This window comes from Ursus americanus, chromosome 3 (genome assembly GCF_024610735.1).
Source record: "Ursus americanus isolate L20-20 chromosome 3, mUrsAme1.1.p, whole genome shotgun sequence".
Lineage (NCBI taxonomy): Eukaryota > Metazoa > Chordata > Mammalia > Carnivora > Ursidae > Ursus > Ursus americanus.
Genome location: NC_142129.1, coordinates 586,085 through 607,295, shown reverse-complemented (window position 1 = coordinate 607,295; position 21,211 = coordinate 586,085). Strand labels below are relative to the sequence as shown.

The following is a 21,211-nucleotide window of genomic DNA, read 5'->3' as shown; positions in this document are numbered from 1 at the left end:
AACGTGGCTAATCCGTTCCCTACGTTGGAGACACAGAGACATCACTCCTAACCCCAGGGGTACCTGGTCCACCACCCATGGCTGGCAGCACCCTCTGGCACATCGCTGCCTCCCGTCTCCAGGGCCAGCTTGCCTAGATGACCACACTGGCCTCCTCCAGCCCACCTTACAGCTGCTGCATGACCACAACTGTCCTAGAGCCCCTCTGCTCAAAAGCCTCAAAGCTGTCTACTGCTTAAAGAGGGCCAAACTTCTAAGCAATACATTCCACACAAGAGAAAAATAGTAGTAGAAAGAAAATAGATTCTAATGGTGAAGTGTTCAAATCCTGCCCTAGTCAACTTCTCAGCTGGCAAACCTGTGCAAACAGCTGTACCTGTTTCCTCCTCTGTATAATGGGGTTAATATCACTGACGTGCATTCTCCTCAAGGACCTGGCTCTAACAATCTGTCGCCTTTCCAGTATTTTCAACTGGATCTTTCTCATCAGCATTTAAGTATTTTCATGTCATTCCAACTCTCAAAACAAAAGCCTCCCCACAAAATTCTGCCTGAATTTCCTGTGTCCTTGCAGTTCACCTTCCCTCCTGCCCTGGAACCTGCTTCTGCCCCCACCTCCACTTCCTCACCCCACTTATAACTTAGCCCACAGTAGCATGGCTTCTACCCTCACTGAAATTGTTCTTGCCAAGGTCATAATGACCTTCAGTTAAAAATCCAGATGAACATATTGACACCTCCCCCTCCAGGAAATCTCTGAGCATCTGATGCTATGGATAACTTCCCCCGGAACCTCCTGGGACACTTCTACTTAGACACCTCTTGGTATTTCTGAAAAAGTTACTGGAGTAAAGACAATAACTAAACCCAAGTCCTACACCAAACACTTCTACTCACAGTGGTACTGGGGAGGCAAGGCACCACAGCGCTGCCAGCAGTAAGTCATGCAGAGAGGATGGTATGGTGGCCCAACTCTCAGCGCCTGCCCCACCAGAGGCAGGTGGCTTCACAGAAGAGAACCTACTGCCAACTAACTACAAAACTGACTGAGGCTGGCAATTAGGTGACTGGAGACTTGTACTCAAGGGTGAGAGGCAGTACTTTCAAGGTTCAGAGGTAGTGATGAGTCTGAGGATCCATCTGGAGGCTGTAACAACTTCCCTCTTCCCTCACCTCCCCTGCTCCCTTCCTGCCTTTGTGTCAGTGCAGATGGGCTGCTGGTTGTGAATGTGAGTGTACTGAGGTGTAACCCTGAACAGCACACCCGGGGCTAACACCACTACCAGCTAAAAACACTTGCCGAAACACTCAAGTGCACCTAGGTACACGGTGCGATTTCACAAACACCGCAAAAGCAGATTCAACCCAGGACCAAAATGGCCAATGAATGGGTTCACCATTCACCTGCTCTCCTATGCTGCCTGCAACGTCACAGAAAGGCGGATGACAGTGGTGCGGAGGCCATGCCCCGACGCAGATGGAAGCAGACAGAGCTGACACGGCCAGATTGCCGAGCTCCTCAGCAGGAGCGTCACACCCCCCACGTGAGAACTCACGGGTCAACTCTGCCATTGGTAAACGTCAACTTCAGAACATGTGCAGCAACAGACCATTCCCAAGGGGGAAAAATCCAAGAGGAAAGAGAAAGCCCTCCACTTGAGAACTCAGGTAAGCAAGGGCTCTTCAAGACTCCAGACCTCAGCGCTTCAACCTGGCTGCGAGAAATAACAAGAAACATGCCAAATCCCAGCACAACAGCCCAGCCACAGAGCCAGTACCCGAGAGGTTCTCCAGGGTCTGTCCCCACTCATATTAAAAGGTGGACTCTGGAGCCTTCATGGAGACTAGACCATCTTGAATGGGAACGAGCCATCGGCACTCTTACCAAATGCTAAGGTTCCGGGGTGATTCTTACAACTAACATTTCCTGTGCATCTGCCTTTCCAGAAACTCCCCATATTACCTTGTTTTTCTTTGATTCACTTTCCTCAAATAATGCAGAACAAATCGGGATTCCGATTTGTTTTGTTTCAATTACCTGAGGTTTTATTTTACCCAAACCTATCACCAGCAGGTTGGGATCTGCAACAGACAAGACTGCAAGCAAATCAGTAACTGGTCTTTCACTTCAAATGTTAAGTGTGTCTATTACTAACACAAGCATGACCAGGGTCTGACAGCGTGCAGAGACCCCAGTCACTCCGACAGGGTGGATGACCAGCCACTCCCACATCCTGTTAGCTGCTTCTCCACCGTTCCAGAGACCTCACAGCTAAATCATTCTCTGTCTGGCTCTTGAACAGCTAAGATTTAAGATGAAAGAACCACTCCAGTAAAACATTATGCTTTCTTTCTTGCTACTCTCCTAAAATCCAAACTTCCCAAAGAACTTTTGTCCTCGTCTTACTTGGTCTTCCCCCTATTGTCTTGGGTAGACCTATTAATAAAGAGAAAACACTGCTCTCTCCATTTCCTCCCCAGTCAGCACCACAATAGGCCTCTGCAAACAAAACTGTACTTCAAACACAACACTAGGCCAAAATTTCCCTCTCAGATTCAGAACTACTCAGTTTTATTAAGCTGTTAATAACAAATGGGATAAAAATTACAGCCAGCTTTTTTGTTAAAATGGACATGTTGATTCTAAACTATATAAGGAAATGCAAAAGACCTAAAGCAGCCAAAAAGCTCTGAACGCAGAACAAAGCCGGAGAAGGCACTCTCCGAGACTTCATGGGAACCTGCAGCCGCGCAGCCCAGGGCCGAAGGACGTGCAAACAGATGAAGGAGCCAGAGTGGAGCCCAGAAACACACCACACACGCGCAAAGGACTAGAACCACCAGGGAAGGGCGCTGGGGCGTGACATGTGGGACGTGTGCTATGGAGGGCATGTAAAATAGTCTCTGGTTTTTAGTTTTTAACAACAAAACTCACAGTTCAAAATTGATAAAAACCATAAAAAAACATAAAGCAATATGTATCCTGGCCTCCCCAGTTCCCCATCCTTAGACATCCAAACCCCCTCACCTCAGGCAACTGTTATTAATTTCTCGTTTTCTTCTAGGAATATTTTACACTATTTGAGCAAATAGCTCACCATTTTATACAGCTGGCGGCATACTACGCACAGGTCTACACCTGCTTTTACTCATATCTCAGTGGAATTTCTAGGTGAGCTCATTCCTTTTCATGGCCACAGAGCATTCCTTCATTGCGCGAACACACAACAGGTCTGTGTGGTTAACCCTAGACTAATGGACATGTCAGGTGGCTCCCAAATTCTGTGCTTGGACAAAATAGCATTTTAAAGCAAATTTCAGAAAAGTAGTGCATGGAGGAAGAAAAGACACAGTGTTATCAAATGAAGTTAAAAACCTTCTAGCCAACATTTTTAGCCAAAAGCTGAATAGGACTCAAGCTAAAGGAGCACACCCTCACTCTGAAAGTTCACACCATGTTAAAATGTACATAATAACACAATTATCTCCCTGCTTCCTTCTGTAAAATGTGAAGGGAGTTCTCCTAGTAATAGTTAAGTAGTTACTGAGTACCAAGTATTACAATATTTGAACAAAAGCTTTCATGCACATGATAAAAATATAATTTAAGGTGGGGGCTGCTTACATTAATGTCTTTCAAGAAGAAAATACATCGATGATATTTCTAGAAACTTCAATGAAAATCACAAAACAAATAAAATTTTTGACACAATAAATTGGCAGAATATACCAGACATCAACTAGTTTAAATGTGATTAATAAAACTCTTGGAATTAAAATTACTTTGTCTTTTTTGTTGATGAAAACGAATGTACTTCTTTATTTCACATCTTCAATGATAAAATCCTGCCGTCCTACCTTAGCAGCCCGCACGGCTTTGACTTTCAGCAGCATATCAACAAAAGCCACTCTCACTTTCTCTGAATTGTCGTGGAGACTGTATTTCAGTGCTGGCAGAAGCTGTTCTAATAATGGGTGGCTTAATTTGTTATCCAAAATTATCGGCAGACACTACCAAAAAGAGGAGATAGAAACAATTTGAATTTAGAACATAAAAAAAGTTAAGAAAATATTCAGTTCCATCCTTACTAGTGAACTACTAGCAAAATAAATATACCTATAGAAAATAACTTTTCTAAAACAGTTTCATATAAAAAGCATACTTTAAAACGAATTAGTTTAGTTTCAACACTGATAATCAGTTCATTCTTGTTCTATCCAAACAAAATTAAAGCAGTCATAAAATAATCCTGCAATGCTTTCTCTTAGTCAAATTTTAAAGGATTTTTAGAGTTGAAAGAAACACACAACAACTACTGGTGGAGAGGGCTCCAAACCAATTTGTGTCGGATCCAACAATCTTTTCACATTTTTTTTAGTAACCCATGAATTCCATTTCTTGACTCAATCCTGCATGAAAACCAGAGGGCACAGAGGCCCCCTATCGGGGGGACATAGCCAGGCACACCTCAGATGGGTGATCGAGTGACCTGCCCAAGCTCAGACCAGTCACCAATTTGAAGATCTGATACAATCTACCTTTGCCTTCCAGTTATAGGAAAAGGGATTTTTAAAAGAAACCTCTTTTTTATTTGAATTATAGTGGACATACAACGTCGCATTCATTTCTGGTGTACAACATAATGGCTCCACAAATCTACACATTATGCTATGTTCACAACAGTAAGTTAATTACCATCTGTCACCATGCAATATTATTACAATATTATCATTAACTATAACAAGACCTTATGTTTTAACCATTATACTGAAATAGTTACAGATGAGCTGATACAGTGTCCTGGGTTTGTTTCAAAGTAATCAATAGTGGGAGACAATGGATTGGCTGAAGATGAAACAAGACCGGATGCGTTCCTGAAAACTGTTGAAACCGGATGATGGGAGAAAGGACAGTTTTGTAGGTTCTTGTTAAAAGTACATACAGTATACCAAAAAGTCAATTTTAATGTATAATTTTTAAAAAATTTTAAGTACTACCTACAACTCCTATTTGAAAAACAGTGTGCACCACCCACCCCGGCCATACACTAAAAACTGGTATTTCCAGTAGGCCTTTTTCGTAGAAGACACTTCCAATTTGGTTTTTTAAAATGTTACTCTGGGGGCGCCTGGGTGGCACAGCGGTTAAGCGTCTGCCTTCGGCTCAGGGCATGATCCCAGCGTTCTGGGATCGAGCCCCACATCAGGCTCCTGTGCTATGAGCCTGCTTCTTCCTCTCCCACTCCCCCGGCTTGTGTTCCCTCTCTCGCTGGCTGTCTCTATCTCTATCAAATAAATAAATAAAATCTTTAAAAAAAATAAAATAAAATAAAATAAAATGTTACTCTGGATGTACAACAAAGATGTCCACAGTAGTGTATCTATAGAGTAGAATTACAGGTGATTTAAAAATTGTTCTTTCTCTGTATTTTCTAATTATTCTATGATAAATAAATATTGCCTATATAATTTTAATCCTACCTTAAAGACAGAACAGCGCACGTCAGCTGAGCTTGTGTCAAATGCCAGTTCCCCGGTTACTTTTTTGAGGAGATCAATAAGAATAGTTGGAGGCATCATTTCCCAGTATTTGGAAGTTATTTTACAAACACCAAGGATCCCTGTAGAACGGACCATTGGATAAGGGTCTTCTAAAAGGCTCTATAAATTGGAGGGGAAAAAGACAAAAATCTTAAATCAGCTCCCGTCATATCAACATTTGCTTTTACACATTAGCACGCTATGCATTCACAATGTAGCAGACATTTCAAATTATAGAAATACTGGTCCTATACAGACTCCTATTATTTATCATTTCTACAGTTGAGCATTTAAAGAGGACAATCGAGACATGGGTGGTGCCATGTCTGCCAATCCCGTCTATAGGGCTTTGCTGACAGCAGATTCTCAAATACCATCTCCACATTCAGTGAGGTATGCAGACTTCAGATGATCCTACAGACACAGCCTATGTAAATCACTTTCTTGAATTTCCAGAACGCTGTAATGCACTAAACCCAGAATAAAGTAATTCTACTTGTAATGAATTCATCCAAGAAATGGTGGTCAGTGGTTGCTAATGATACAAAAAGAGGGGGCACCTGGGTGGCTCAGTCAGTTAAGTGTCTGATTCTTAGTTTCAGCTCAGGTCATCATCTTAGGGTTGTGAAATCAAGCCCTGTGTCAGGCTCCACACTGGGTGCAGAGCCTGCTTAAGATTCTCTCTCTCTCTCTCTCTCTGCCCCTCCCCTCCTCCTCCCTCCCCACCTTCTTTAAAAATACAAAAAGAAACAAGATGTTGTACATTTCTGGATGGAAGTACACAACAGCTCCATGAAGCATCAGACACAACAAACAAAATCCCCACAAAAATAACTGATCATCTCTACACCTATTGATATTCAGGAAATACAAAAGGCAAAGGAACATAGTAACACCACCACAGGAGTATGTTCTGTAAAACCCAGAATGCAGGGCCTGGGTGGCTCAGTCAGTTGAGTGTCTGTCTTCGGCTCAGGTCACGATCTTGGGAGTCCTGGGATCGAGTCCCTGCTGAGCAGGGAGCCCACTTCTCCCTCTGCCTCCCTGCCTCCTGCTCTCTCACTCACGCGCACTCTCTCTCAAGTAAATAAATAAATCTTAAAAAAAAACAACCCAGAATGCAAGAAACAAAAGAATAATTTGGCTTCTTCAACAACAAAAATAGTAAGCAAAAAAGAGAGAGATTGAGACTATTGGACAGGGTCTTATCAATATATTGGCTGATCACATGCATGGGTCTTATTTAGACAGATTCACACAAAACAGGGAAAAGTGTCATTGAAATATCACTCAAAAACAATGACCCAGGGATGCCTGGCTGGCTCAGTCGGGGGAGCGTGTGACTCTTGATCTCAGGGTTTTGAGTTCAAACCCCATGTGTGGCATAGAGTTTACTTAAAATAAAAATTAAAAAATTTTAAGTGTTTTAAAAAAAATAAATTACCCAATATTTGATAGCATTAAGGAATTTTTTCATCTTTCTTTAGTCGTAATGATGGTATGATTATGCTTTTAAAAAAGATCACTATGTTTTAGGGGCGCCTGGGTGGCGCAGTCGTTGGGCATCTGCCTTCAGCTCAGGGCGTGATCCCAGTGTTGCGGGATCGAGCCCCACATCAGGCTCCTCCGCTGGAAGCCTGCTTCTTCCTCTCCCACTCCCTCTGCTTGTGTTCTCTCTCGCTGGCTGTCTGTCTCTGTCAGATAAATAAATAAAATCTTGAAAAAAATAAAAAATAAAAAAATAAAATAAATAAAAATAAAAAAAATCACTATGTTTTAGCAATTCCTACTGAAGTATTTAGAGTTAAAATGATGATATCTCAGATCTGCTTCAAAACAAGAAAAGAAGAAATAGATTAGACCTGGGTCAGTAAATACTGAAACTGGGTTATAGGTACATAGGGGTTCATTATCCTAGGCTCTCCATGTGCAAATTTTTCTATTATATAAGTTTAAGAGCACAAATAGGGGCGCCTGGGTAGCGCAGTCATTAAGCGTCTGCCTTCGGCTCAGGGCGTGATCCTGGCGTTCCGGGGTCGAGTCCCACATCGGGCTCCTCGGCTGGGAGCCTGCTTCTTCCTCTCCCTCTCCCCTGCTGTGTTCCCTCACTCGCTGGCTGTCTCTCTGTCACATAAATAAATAAAATCTTTAAAAAAAAAAAAAAAAAGCACAAATAATTCTTACTCTGTATTTAGGAGGGAAAAAGCCTTCAAGTCAGGATAAATAAGCACTTACTTCCTCTCCTCCCCAAAATCTGACCAAAATGACAAAGTAGTATTGATAGCAACATTGGAAATGAGGGATTTTTTTTTTAAGATTGTATTTATTTATTTAAGAAAGAAAGAGCACAGAGGGAGAGGGAGAAGCAGATTCCCTGCTGAGCAGAGAGCCTGACATGGGGCTCAATCCCAGGACCCCGAGATCATGACCTGAGCCGAACGCAGACGCTTAACCAACTGAGCCACCCAGGTGCCCCTAAAATGAGGGATTTCTACAAGCAGGAAACTGAGTAAGAATAGATTGCATGGAAAGAAGAGCAGAAAAGGTTGTGACCCAGACATTCCTATACCCTTCCAGAGCTCAGACTTGCCCAAACCTGGGGTCATGAACACGGATGGTACCAGGGCTACTGAGAGCTCCATGCATTTGCTCCCACAGTAAACCACCTGCCAGGGAAGAGCTCTCAAAAAAGGCCTGAAGGGAACAGAGGAGCTCAGAAAAGCCAGCAATAACTCAAACATCTCTACAGAGGAAAAAAAAAAGGAGAGAAAGCCACCAAGAGGGGAGGCCCCTCCCCATCTGGTCACCTTGGGGTCACTGGTCTGCCTGTCCCTCAGCCACAGAACCCAAGGAGAACCCGATCTGCTGACAAGCCCTGTCCTCTGTGCAAAACCACAACCCACTTACCAGTCTTAATATGGTCTATTCCTTAAAATCTAACAAAGATTTGGCATTTCTTTTACGTGCTTTCTCAAATAAGAATTTGCCATTCCTTTGTATAATTTATTTTTCACTGTAAAACAATTATTTCATAGGTCCCGCCTCTTAAATTTATTAACATGTCCATATTACACATTTGCTAAAATTACATGAAACTTCGTAGCATGGTAACATTTTTATTCACACAATATTTCTACCAACTATGATGTTCTCACAGTAAGATTTCTTCAATTTACAATATAAGAGATTTTTAATGGAATAGAAAGAGATAGAGTTACACCATCCATTAGCCAATATTCTAATATCCAAGGTACCAAGCATTTGACAGCATCCATATCTCTAAGACACCAACGGCTCCCTACACATCTTTCATCTAGTAAATTAGTAGTAAACTCACCGCTAGAAATTCATTTCAGTTTCTAGTACAAGAGACACAGGATTCACTAATATGTTCCTAATATTATATCACATAATCGCATCACTTTACGTATTTTTTAATGTTCCTATGGACAGTAGTAATAAGTGCTGTCATTTTTTTACCTAATATTTTTTAAATTTTAATTCAGATGTAGTTAACACAGTGCTATATTTTTATCAGGTGTACAATTTAGTGATTCAACAATTCTACATATTACTCAATACTTATAAAGATAAGTGCACTCCTAATCCCCTTCACCTATAACCACTGTCATCTTAATGCTAGGGATTGAGCTAAATGTTTTATATATAATTTTTCATTGAGACCTTATCACAATCCTACAGAATATTACTTCCAGTTTTAAAGAAGAAACAGGACTAAAGAGGTTAAGTAAGTTGATCAAGACCAGACTTATTACGTGGGAAGCGGGACATAACACAAAATGTGTGACTCCATGCTCTCAGTCACTGTCAGTCAGGCTAAGGAGGTCCCCAGTAGGACATCCACAGAGGACCGCTCCTAAGTGTTCTGCTCAGGAGCTGGAGGCCCACGCACACGCTGTGAATCTGTAAAGCGGCAGGTACGATATAAGACACAGCACACACTCCAACACCACATCCAAGGCAGACACCTGCACATTTAAAAAGAACAGGGGTTCATAGATTTGGACACCCAGGTTAAAAAGAGCAAACACTGGGGTGCCTGCGTGGCTCAGTCGATTAAGTGTCTGACTTCGGTTCAGGTCATGATCTCAGTCCTGGGATCAAGCCCCGAGTCAGGCTCCCTGCTCAGCAGGGATTCTGCTTCTCCTTCTCCCTCTGCCCCTCCCCTGGCTCATACTCTCTCTCTCTCAAATAAATAAGTAAAATCTTAATTAAAAGAAAAAAGAGCAAAAAACTACCAAAATCTAGTTTTGATTTGCCCACCAACATTAGCACCACAAAATCAATGATTCTCAAGGGGAATTTTAGGTAAATATACATGTGGATAAGGCACTTAGAGCAGAATACTAATGACTTCATTTTAGGTGCGTGTGTGTCAGCATATAGGTGTGTATGTATGTATACGCACACGTGTATATGTATGTACATATAAAGAACTAAGTCTACACATAGTCGTTATACTATTATTTCAACTTGCTGCATGTCTGAGATTTGTCATCAAATAAAAAAACCAACAGGGGCACCAGGGCGGCTCAGTCGGTTACGTGTCCGACTTTGGCTTGGGTCATGATCTCAGGGTCCTGAAACTGAGCCCTGCATAGGGCTCCACGCTCAGCAGGGAGTCTGCTTCTCTGCCTCCCTTTGCTCACCGCCCCCCACACTTGTGGTCCCTCTCTCTCTCTCAAAAAAAAAAAAAAAAAAATTCCTGAAACTTAACAAACAAAAGGAAGTATTTTAGGAATGCCGTGGGTAACCATCTTCATCATGGCATTTTTGCTATCACTTCCTAAAATTTTATTCTACTAACTAGGGCAATAAATAGTATTTTTTAGCTTGTGTTAGGAAGCCTGAAAATGTAAGGGTATGCAGAGAAATAAGCAGAGTCTAGCACTTTCGAACTAGATGAAAAAATCCCCACAGTACCCTTGGAAATAAATGTGGCATCCTAATGTTCTCATGTCTCATTTGAAAAATCTATTGCAACAGGCATTATTTACAGGCTTGCCTTAAGCATCACCAGTGTTTGTTCATCTACACTACTCCACAACTTTAGAGCAGGCCATACCAACATCACCAAATCAGATAAAAACACAGAAAAGTTAGCGACTTGCCCAAAGTTATACAGCTATAGAGAAGTGGAATCAAACCTACTATAACCACATGTCATACTGCCTCCATACTGGGTAGACAAGAATACATGTAAAACCTTTACAACTATATAGAGTAATAAATAATTAGATGTTCCAAAGGTGACAAAGACAAAAAGAATAAAACACTATTGGGTCCACGTTGTCACAGAAGGCACCAGGGGGAACACAGGAATGTCAAGATTTGGAAAGCCTGCCTTAGAGGGCAGCACCCAGGGAGTTACAGGGGGAAACCAGGACCCACACCAGGCCCAGAAGGAGCTGACCCCGTAGGGGACTCAGCCACACGCAATACGTACGTAGAGTTCTTCAAACTGTTTCTGAATTTCACTATCCATTTCAATAGCATTGAAATTTGGATCCCTAATAGGAAATGCTTCAATGAACAACAGGGCAGCATTTGACCGGACTTCAGAGTTTCGGGCCTGGAATAAGGAAAGAGTGTTTCAGAATCCAAGGAGCAAACATTCAAAGGCTTCAGTGTAGATTTCCTAAATAATGTTTCGAAGGATCTAAATACAGACGTACTTATAAATTAAAGACAATCAATCTTTTAACTGACCAAACTAAGGAGACCTTCTGTGAGCTAAACCAAATTCCTGGCTCAGTAATGACGGATATTAAAAGACTCAGGGGCACCTGAGTAGCTCAGTCGGTTAACATGTGACTCTTGATCTCAGCTCAGGTCTTGATCTCTGGGTCACAAGTTCAAGCCTCACATTGGGCTCCATGCATGGAGCCTACTTAAAAAAAAGAGAGAGAGTACAAACCACCTGTTTTGGGGGCACCTGTGTGGCACAATTGGTTAAGCCTCTGACTCTTGCTTTTGGCTGAGGTCATAATCTCATGGGTCATGAGACTGAGACCCAGGTCAGGCTCCCCACTCAGCGGGGAGTCTGCTTGAGATTCTCTTCCTCTGCCCCTTCCCCCACACACTCTCTCTCTCTAAAATAAATAAATAAATAAATAAATAAAATTAAAAATTAAAAATTAAAAAAAAAAATAAAGACCCGATTCCTCGCCTCGAAGTCCACCTTATGTCACTAAGAAATACTGACTCTCTCTCTCCCAATACTAGGTTTACCATGATGAAAATTACTCATGTTCATTCCAGCACCCCTGGAAGGTAGTCACCTTGTGTCTGTCATCAGCAGAAGGTCCAGAGGGCCAGGATGGACCAGCTCAGCTATGCAGACCCCCAATGCCTCTGCTGGCTTACATGGCACGTAACCCCCTTCCCACTGGGCAGTCAGCGCTAAACCAATTCAGATTCCCAGTCTAATAGGCCTAAAAATGTTTTTAATAAAATAAAACATTTATCCCAAAATTTCACAAAGCCCCCAGCTTCCAGTCTTATTTATACTGCCTTATCACAATTCTGAATTAGAGCACAATAAATTCAAAACCATAATTAGCACGTTCTTAACATGGAAGGAGTATTTAAGAGCTGTACCTTTAGTCCTCTCCAAAGGATGGGTTTATATAATCTGTAAAGCATCTCTTCCACTCCCTGACGAACTTTTTTTTGATGATGAAAATAACACAGCACCTAAGAGCCAAGAAAAGAAGAAAAGAAAGGTAATGTTGTTTTTAAAAAGAGCATTTAAGGATCCTACTTTGAAGAGAGAGGGCAAGTTGTCCTCTCCACCAAAACAGACCCTCCTGCTTCACAAGTCTTGACAATTCTTTCCTAAGAGAAGACACAATGATAGATATACTGACAGTACTAAACACATGAGAGAAATCACATGAAAGAAGCCTATGGCAGAAATAAAGATCAATGACCTTGGGTTATAAAAGGTGTGGGTTATAGTTTCTACTCTTCTACCAACAGTCAACCTCAAAACAAGTGCACTGAGACCTCTGACCTTCAGGGTGAAGTGGAAAAGGTGTATAAAGGAGTCAGCCTGAATGGTCTCTACAGCCCCTTCTGGTTCCAAAATGAGCTGGCTTTAAGTCTCTTTGGTTGAAAGAAACTATGAGGAGCATCTGAAACATGCCTATGTCTCCAAAAGGGTGTCATTGCTCAGTGGCCCTTCACAGTACCAGCTTAACTTAGGTATCGATCCCCCCCAAGCTTATGAACAATCAGGAGAATGCGCCGTGCGCTCAGCTTCCACTCCTTTGTCCTTTTCTTACTGCCCTCTTCACCAGCCAGAATCTTCTTGTAACTCTTCAGACTCCTATCTCTAGCAACAACCAGTTTTGCCTTACTTTCTTAATTCACCACTCTTGGAACTAAAATTTTATTAGTGAAAAGTGGAAAGTAAAAATAAAGCAGGTTATCCAACAACAGATTATACTTTAAGTGAACCTGAATCAACTTTACCCTAAAAGAACTACAGTCTGGGGATTATTTCTTCTTCTTCTTCTTTTTTTTTTTTTTTTAAAGATTTTATCCATTTACTTGACAGAGAGACAGGCAGCGAGAAAGGGAACACAAGCTGGGGGAAGTGGGAGAGGAAGAAGCAGGCTCCCAGCAGAGGAGCCTGATGTGGGGCTCAATCCCAGAACGCTGGGATCACGCCCTGAGCCAAAGGCAGACGCTTAATGACTGCGCTACCCAGGCGCCCCTGGGGATTATTTCTTCTGATTGAGAATTCTTTATTTGAGAATTTTTATTGATGGTGATTAAGTGATATTAGACTATAGTTTGTGTGTGTGTACAATACCATCAAGTTTTGGTATCTATCGATGGTATACTCACTTTACAGAAAGATTTTTTTTTTTTTTTTTAAGATTCATTTATTTGAGAGAGAGCAAGAGAGCACAACACAAGCAGGGGGAGCAGCAGAGGGAGCAGCAGAGGAAGGAGAACCAGGCTACCCTTTGAGCAGGGAGCCCAATGCAGGCCCGATCCCAGCTTCCTGGGATCAGGACCTGAACAGAAGGCAGACGCTTAACTGACTGAGCCACCCAGGTGCCCCAGAAAGATTTTATTTTTATTAATTAATTAATTTATTTTTAAGTAGGCTCCACACCCACTGTGGAGCCCAACATGGGGCTTGAATCCACAACCGTAAGATCAAGAGCTAAGACCAAGAGTCAGATGCTCAACTGACTGAGCCACCCACGTGCTCCTTTACAGAAAGATTTTTAAACAGCTTTATCGAGTTACAAATCTCATACCCTAAAAGTCACTCTTTTAAAGTATACAATTCAGTGGGCTTTAGTATATTCGCAGAGTTGGGCAACCATTACAAGTAACTAATGTTAGATTTTCATCAACGGTATGGGGATTTTTACTTTCAAATAACATCTGAAGCATTTCTTAAAGCTTCTTTCAACATATTGGTCAAAATAATTTATCATACAAATGTGATGTTTACCAAAAAAGGGATTTGAGGAAGAAGCTACAATGTGTTATAAGCATTGATAAGAATTAGAGTCCAGGAATATACTGCATTCATCAAGTGAAATTTAATATTCTTCCTTTTAATTCTTTGTATTTTCCCATAGTTTTACCAAACAGTGATATCTATACTTCAAATATTTTAATTACTCAGACTACCAGAGCAGAAAACCAAGTATGAAAAAATCTTGGGGAAAAAAAGTCTTTAGTTATTTGGTGCCTTCTTGGAAGCGATTATGTCACAAATTTATCCAGTTTAACATGCTGCCATTCTTCATGACGAAATAGAATCCGAAACACCAAATAAATGACCCAAGCTGACCTACACCTTAATGAAGCCATACTAGGATTCTGTGTCTTTGGAGGTGGGGGGCGGGTGACAACTGGATATATTTATCTCTGGGTTTTTTTATCTTTGGATAACTAAAACTAAAGTATCAATAATGTAAAGAAATATCTTCTTATCCTTTCAAGCTTAATTAGTATATTTACACTCTACAAATAATAATTTCACTATATAAGAAAGTAAAGAGATAGTCTTTGTTCATTTAGCTTCTTAATGTACAGTTGCCAAAATTAACAGCAAACACACAAGGCATCACTCCTGGTTTAGGACACTGATCTTGTTCCTAAACAGACCACATTTTCCAATTCCTCCTGCCGAGGTCATTATGATTATCAAACACCTAACAGTGTCATTATGACACTGATAATAAAGCCTTAGTCAGATCATTTACAACAGAAGTATAAAATTCATATCTAAATTCCGAGACTAGTTTTTTAAAAATTTTTATTTTAAGTAAATTCTACGCCACATGTGGGGCTCAAACTCACAACCCTGCAATCGAGAGTTGCGTGTTCTACTGACTGAGCCAGCCAGGCGCCGCTGAGATTAGCTTTTAAAAACAAAATCCTTGGGGCGCCTGGGTGGCACAGCGGTTAAGCGTCTGCCTTCGGCTCAGGGCGTGATCCCAGCGATCTGGGATCCAGCCCCACATCAGGCTCTTCTGCTATGAGCCTGCTTCTTCCTCTCCCACTCCGCCTGCTTGTGTTCCCTCTCTCGCTGGCTGTCTCTATCTCTGTCGAATAAATAAATAAAATCTTTAAAAAAAAATAAAAAAATAAAAAAATAAAAACAAAATCCTTGGGGCGCCTGGGTGGCGCAGTCGTTAAGCGTCTGCCTTCGGCTCAGGGAGTGATCCCGGCGTTCCGGGATCGAGCCCCACATCAGGCTCCTCCGCTGGAAGCCTGCTTCTTCCTCTCCCACTCCCCCTGCTTGTGTTCTCTCTCGCTGGCTGTCTGTCTCCGTCAAATAAATAAATAAAATCTTAAAAAAAAAAAAAATCCTTAATATCAAAAGAAACTACCCAAACACTTATTCCATTTGGTTTACAAAATATCAAAATGAAAATTTAATGTATGAAAGCAAACAATAAAAATAATCTCGAATATTCTTTTCTGAAAAAGTGGTAGTAGCAGTTAGTAATGATTCTGGACATTTATTTTCATGTCAAAGAATGCAAAGATTATTTGAACAAAGTTCTGACTCTCTTAACAACATACTTTTCTTCTCCTCATTAAAACTGCCAGATACCAAACATCAAGATTCTGAGGAAATTCTTTAAGGCGATGCCTGTGAGGGGTTAACTTAATTTTTAAATTTAACAAAAACAATAATCTAAAAACAAAGAAGCTGAGACATTATCTAAAAAACCTGTGCCTGGTGTGGCAAGTGCCTGGCTCACCTCGCGCACCCTGGAGTGCACTGGAGACCTGCGCGGAAGGTGGATCCCGTGGTGCATGAAGTCCTGGATGCACCCGTTTTCGATCGTCTGGAATGGCAAGCACAATGTTAGCACTCAGTGCGCGTGTGTGCTCCAACAGATGACAGGACAAGCAGCACAGCCGCTGGAGTCGGCTCTGTTCATCTTCTACTTCATGAGGGAAAGCACCAGGATCCCTTGCTCAGAGCTTTCCCACTTTAAATCTATACCTCTTACAATCCCTTTAGTTTTGATGTTCCTTTAGCTTCTTCTATCTTATTTGATGAAATACCAAATCTGTGCTAGATGGCACAGCAAGCTTCTCCCTACCACCTGAGGCTAGTTCAAGCCACATGGCTCAGGGACTGAGCATGGCCTGAGGGGCCTCTCTTCTGAGTCATCCTGACCCAGAGGACCTCAGAGACTGGATCTGTTCCAAGAGCTTCCCCAGAGCTGACGCTGAACTACCTTTAAGGTGCGGGCCAGGACTCCAAAGTGACTGAAACAAGCTCTTTCAGGGCTTCCATGTGGAGGGGCAGGGTTGGGGTGTAGGTGTGGGTAGCTCTTCGGTTAGCCCACAACACCTACAGACCTCCAGAGCTGGGCAAAGGAGGCAGAGCCAACCACTGAGAGCAGCCCAAATCCCCAGTGGACCCTCTGGTCTGTTACCCTATACTCCGCCCCTGGGGTCCCACGGCTTTAGGGAAGGACACAAGGAAAGCCTGCTATTGCTATTAGCCTCCTTCATTATCGCTGAAAATACTTCCTTCACCTGAAGCCACTAAGAAATCGCAGCATCACTACACGTGGGGAACCACACACTGACTTGTGATGAAATGGGGTACCCGGCACTACCTACTGAGTATTTGTGCCACAAAAGTTGAACCTTTAGAGTTAACTACCAGAATATGGACATTCTACAGGACAACTGACCCAGTTTCTTCAACATATCCATGAATGGCACAAGTTTTAAAAACAGAAAAGGAGCTGGGGAGGAATGCTCTAAGAGAGTTAAATGACGTAACAAATGCCATAGGAGACTTAATGGATCCTGATTCAAAAAAAAAAAAAAAAACCTATAAAAACACATCTTTGAAACAAAGCAGGGAAATTTAAATATTTTCAAAAATACCCAGAAATTGTTAATTTTGTTAAGTATGTTAATGGCATTGTATAACCATATTCCTTAGCGATGCATACTTAAGTATATAGATATGAGATGTTATATTTGGATCTTGCTTTAAAAATCTGAAGGGAGGGAGGAAGGGGGAAAGCAGAGAGCCTGAGAAGTACAAAGAGCTGGCACTAATTTGGTACAGATTCAATCAGTTATGTTTTTAACTACTAACACCCATTTTTTTTAAATTGGGCTTTATTTTTAATGATCTCTACACCCAATGTGGGGCTCAAACCCACAATTAGACATCAAGAATTGCACACTCCACCGACAGAGCCAGCCAGGCACCCCTACAAACATCTATTTTTAAAACCACTATTGGAGAAAAGGGGGACAAATATTCTTTCCTGCGAACACGTGTCATGCAATAAAACAACGCAGAAATGCAAAGCAATGTCGTGATTTTGCCCTTTCCTCCAAAAAATTTTACACTGCAAAATGATCGTAGATATTGTCAGCAGGGGATATGAGCAATCAAGTTTTATCTTCTAGAAGTGGAAGTCAGTGATAAACCAAGCTTCAGCTGCACAGAAGCACAGTGGACAGAAGGAAGCTCCAGACATCAGTAAAGCACTCCCTGACCCACCAGCTCAGGGCCTGCTCCCTGAAGAGCAAAGACCCCTCTTCAACTTAGAGTAAGAATTTTACTCTTGGAAAGAAAACACATTTGAGAACATAGTATGAGGAAAACATAAAGGATATCAGACAAAAACACTTTCTTTTGATATTTTTACAAAAGGTCCTTTGAGTCTTATTGTGATTGTGAATTATACAGCCACATCTTCATAATGCAGACATTACATGGCCATTCAAGGTTAGCCATATTCAAGATGAATGTCTTTACATTCTCAAAAATAATATAACTAACAGATAAGAGGTAGTTTGAGGTTCCAGAGCAGCACAGCCCAGCAAAAACAGAATGCTAACCACAAATGCAATTTTAAATTTTCTAGTAACAACGTTAAAAACAACAACAAAAGAAATAGGTAAAATTAGTTTAGTAATATATTTTGTTCAGCCCAATATAGCCAAAACATTATCACTTCAACATGCAAGCAATATTTTAAAAACACATTGATAGATATTTTACATTCTTCTTTCTCCACTATGTCTTCAGAATCTGGTGTGTTTCTCACACAGCACGTCTCAACTTACACTGGACACATTCCCAGTGCACGGCTGGACGGCACAGGTCTAATAAAGCTACCAAAATGATACGCGGAAAATCTCAATGAGTGGCAGGAATCCTGGGTCTGTGACTGAGTGTGAAAATTTATGGGAATGAGAGTGAAGTCTCTGTCCCATGGAGTCTCATTATCTGGCTTCATTTTGACAAAGAGCATCAACACAGTTTTTAAATGACTAACATGATGACTTATTTAGTAACTAGAATACAACAAAAATAAATGTTAACATTTAATAAAATGAAAAGAAAATACCTCCAATATTTTCCCTGAGGCCTTTTTCCAAGCTCTGAAATAAATTTCTGCAACGTGTACCATCAAAGATCTATGGGGGGGAAAAAAAGTTAATGCAAGTACCATTACACTTTTTTTTAAAGTTTTTTTTGTTTGTTTGTTTTTGTTTTTTTAAGTAATCTCTATACCCAACATGGACTCAAACTCATGACCCCGAGATCAGGAGGGGCACGCTCTTCCGAGAGCCGGCCAGGGGCCCCCAAACAATCACACTCATAACGTGTGTCAGTTCAGGCTCCCTCCTACCCCCGAGAAGGAGAAACTCCGCTAGTGTTCTGCCAAGCACCTAGGGAGACAGGTTATCTACCTGGAGCAGGAAGCAGAAAAAGGAAGAAATTTTGAGAAGGGGAACTGAATATCAAACGATTTTCTTCCTTCTCAGTCAAGGTTTCCCTGGAACTTTACTATTTTCTGTGAAATTATGAGAACATAAGCTGAGAACCAAATTCTTGAGTAAAAAAATGTTTATATTTATAAATACAATTTTGACTTGGGAATCAATTTTGGACTTTCCAGACTACTAATTCTCTAAAATACCAGAGTTGACTTTTAGAATCAGTTTAGAAATCTACTGGTTTAACCCAAATATTTTGCCAGTGAGGAAACACGAAGAGAAAGCATTCTAGCAAATAGCAGGAGCTGTGTCATAGGGATTCAGATTCAAATCTCAGCTCAGTACTTAACCAGAGCTAGCTACCTGACAGGGAAACTCAGCAAACAAGCCCACCTCAAGAGTTGAAGGATTCCATTTGGAAATGCACACTAAGTACGCAGCTGCAGAGCAGATGAAGCACTGAGCCCTATACCTGGCAAACAGCAAACGTTCATTCACCATGATAGCTCCAGCTGACTGTGAGGTTCCAAGAGGCTGGGAACTCAGGCTTGCGAGCGCACCCTAGACTCTTACCCTGAAGGACTCTTCCCACCAAACCACATAGCTCAGTCCACAGTAAACTGGAAAGTAGACATTACATTCGAATGGTATCAGAAGTCCTGGGGACATGGAATTTACTGCGACTGAGGCTAAGATTTAACTGGTAAATAATTTTACTATTTAAAGAACGACCACAAATTAAAATCTTAATTTCAATGTCATTACTGAAAAAGAATGATTTCCTATAGCAGGAAAAAAACTATCCATTGATACGACAGTACATAATAAATACATAGTAAAAACAACAGCACATAATAAAAACAGTACATAACAAATAATATAATCTAAGAGATAATTTTTAAAGCTTCCAATATATTAATATAGCTTTAAGAGTCAGGTCAAATAGAATATTTCATAATCAGATTGAGACAGCACAAAATAGGGGCGCCCGGGTGGCTCAGTCGTTAAGCATCCGCCTTCAGCTCAGGGCGTGATCCCGGAGTCCTGGGATCGAGCCCCGCGTCAGGCTCCTCCGCTGGGAGCCTGCTTCTTCCTCTCCCACTCCCCCCTGCCTGTGTTCCCTCTTGCTGGCTGTCTCTCTCTCTGTCAAATAAATAAATAAAATCTTAAAAAAAAAAAAAAAAAGACAGCACAAAATATCAATTGCCTTTAATACTTACTTTTGTAATCCCTGTAACTGGTTTTTAATGGTATCGTGGATCATTTTAATAAAATTTATATTCCAATTGAAGAGAGAACTAAGAAATCTTCTTCCCTATTAAAAAAAAAAAAAAGATATAATGTTGACATTGCACCCAAGTAAAAAGTTCCTGATAACTAAAAACTAAAAAACAAACAATTCTTTGGATGTTCAGTAACATGAAAGTCTGTTATTCCTGGTGAAGGAAGCATACGTAATTGTAACTCAGGACAGCAGTCAGGGCCATGGAGTGACAGAGCTGGGCAGAGCAGGGCAACGGCAAGAAGACCTCCCCTCTGGAGGGCCTAGCAGCAGACACAACTGACCTCCTTCTGTGCTCGACCATAGGATTACAGACTTGTACCATGCTGCCCAGTAGCTAAATTAAATGGTCCACAAACATTTCATTGTGGCTCTACCTACATAAGCTAAAATCAAAGAATGCTTAAAACCTAGCATTTTGGGGTGAAGTGGAACTGAACGTCACCTGATTTCATCTTTTATAAATGAGAAAACTGAAGACTTGTGAAATTAAGAGGCTAAGTATCTGCCAAACCAGAATTTTCAAATACACATACTCCCCATGTTAATTTATATGCATACTATTAGATGACACATGACCCTTAAAAGCAGTAATACCATACTTACACTGTATACAGCATATGAAATACGTCTACCGAGAATTTCCCCACAAACAATATCACCACCTCTCCACTGCTTACCAGTCCACCACTACTGTCTCTGGAAACCACAGAAATGCAACACACTTTGATACAAATAGCAGGGTACTCATGCTTGCAACAGGCAAGTTAAAAACAAAAAGTATTTACTGCAAGTAACTTGCCACTACAGCACAAGATACTTGTCATTTATCCAGAAAGACTGGAAACTGAACTAACCAAAGGACTCATTAGGAAACCAAGTTTAGATATCATAAATTCAAAAGACATCAATCCAAAAAAGGGGGGGAGTGTTAACACAGACAAATATTTACGTCTTTACTACCTACTTGCACTTACACAGGTTGAGGAGCAGGTCACCAGTCACTATGCACAAGTCACTACAAAGAGAGCTGACTTGTCTGAACCCACTCTCAGCTACTTTGCTCTCCTCACATTCAACCACAGTCCTGGAGATGCCAAGGGCACAGGCCTCAGG

General features: G+C 41.3%; 1 protein-coding gene across 3 annotated transcripts in view; it reads right to left on the bottom strand.

The window, feature by feature from the left end:
• NCAPG2 (non-SMC condensin II complex subunit G2) overlaps window positions 1–21,211 on the bottom strand; it is a 63,332-nt gene that overhangs the window by 29,380 nt on the left and 12,741 nt on the right. For all 3 annotated transcript variants that reach the window (XM_045792209.2, XM_087860647.1, XM_087860648.1), the window contains 7 exons: window positions 20,034–20,128; window positions 18,441–18,510; window positions 15,807–15,893; window positions 12,163–12,258; window positions 11,009–11,134; window positions 5,482–5,661; window positions 3,859–4,011 (listed from right to left, as the gene is read on the bottom strand). In XM_045792209.2, coding sequence (XP_045648165.1) covers window positions 3,859–4,011; window positions 5,482–5,661; window positions 11,009–11,134; window positions 12,163–12,258; window positions 15,807–15,893; window positions 18,441–18,510; window positions 20,034–20,128 — 807 coding nt within the window. The remainder of the gene's footprint in view (window positions 1–3,858; window positions 4,012–5,481; window positions 5,662–11,008; window positions 11,135–12,162; window positions 12,259–15,806; window positions 15,894–18,440; window positions 18,511–20,033; window positions 20,129–21,211) is intronic.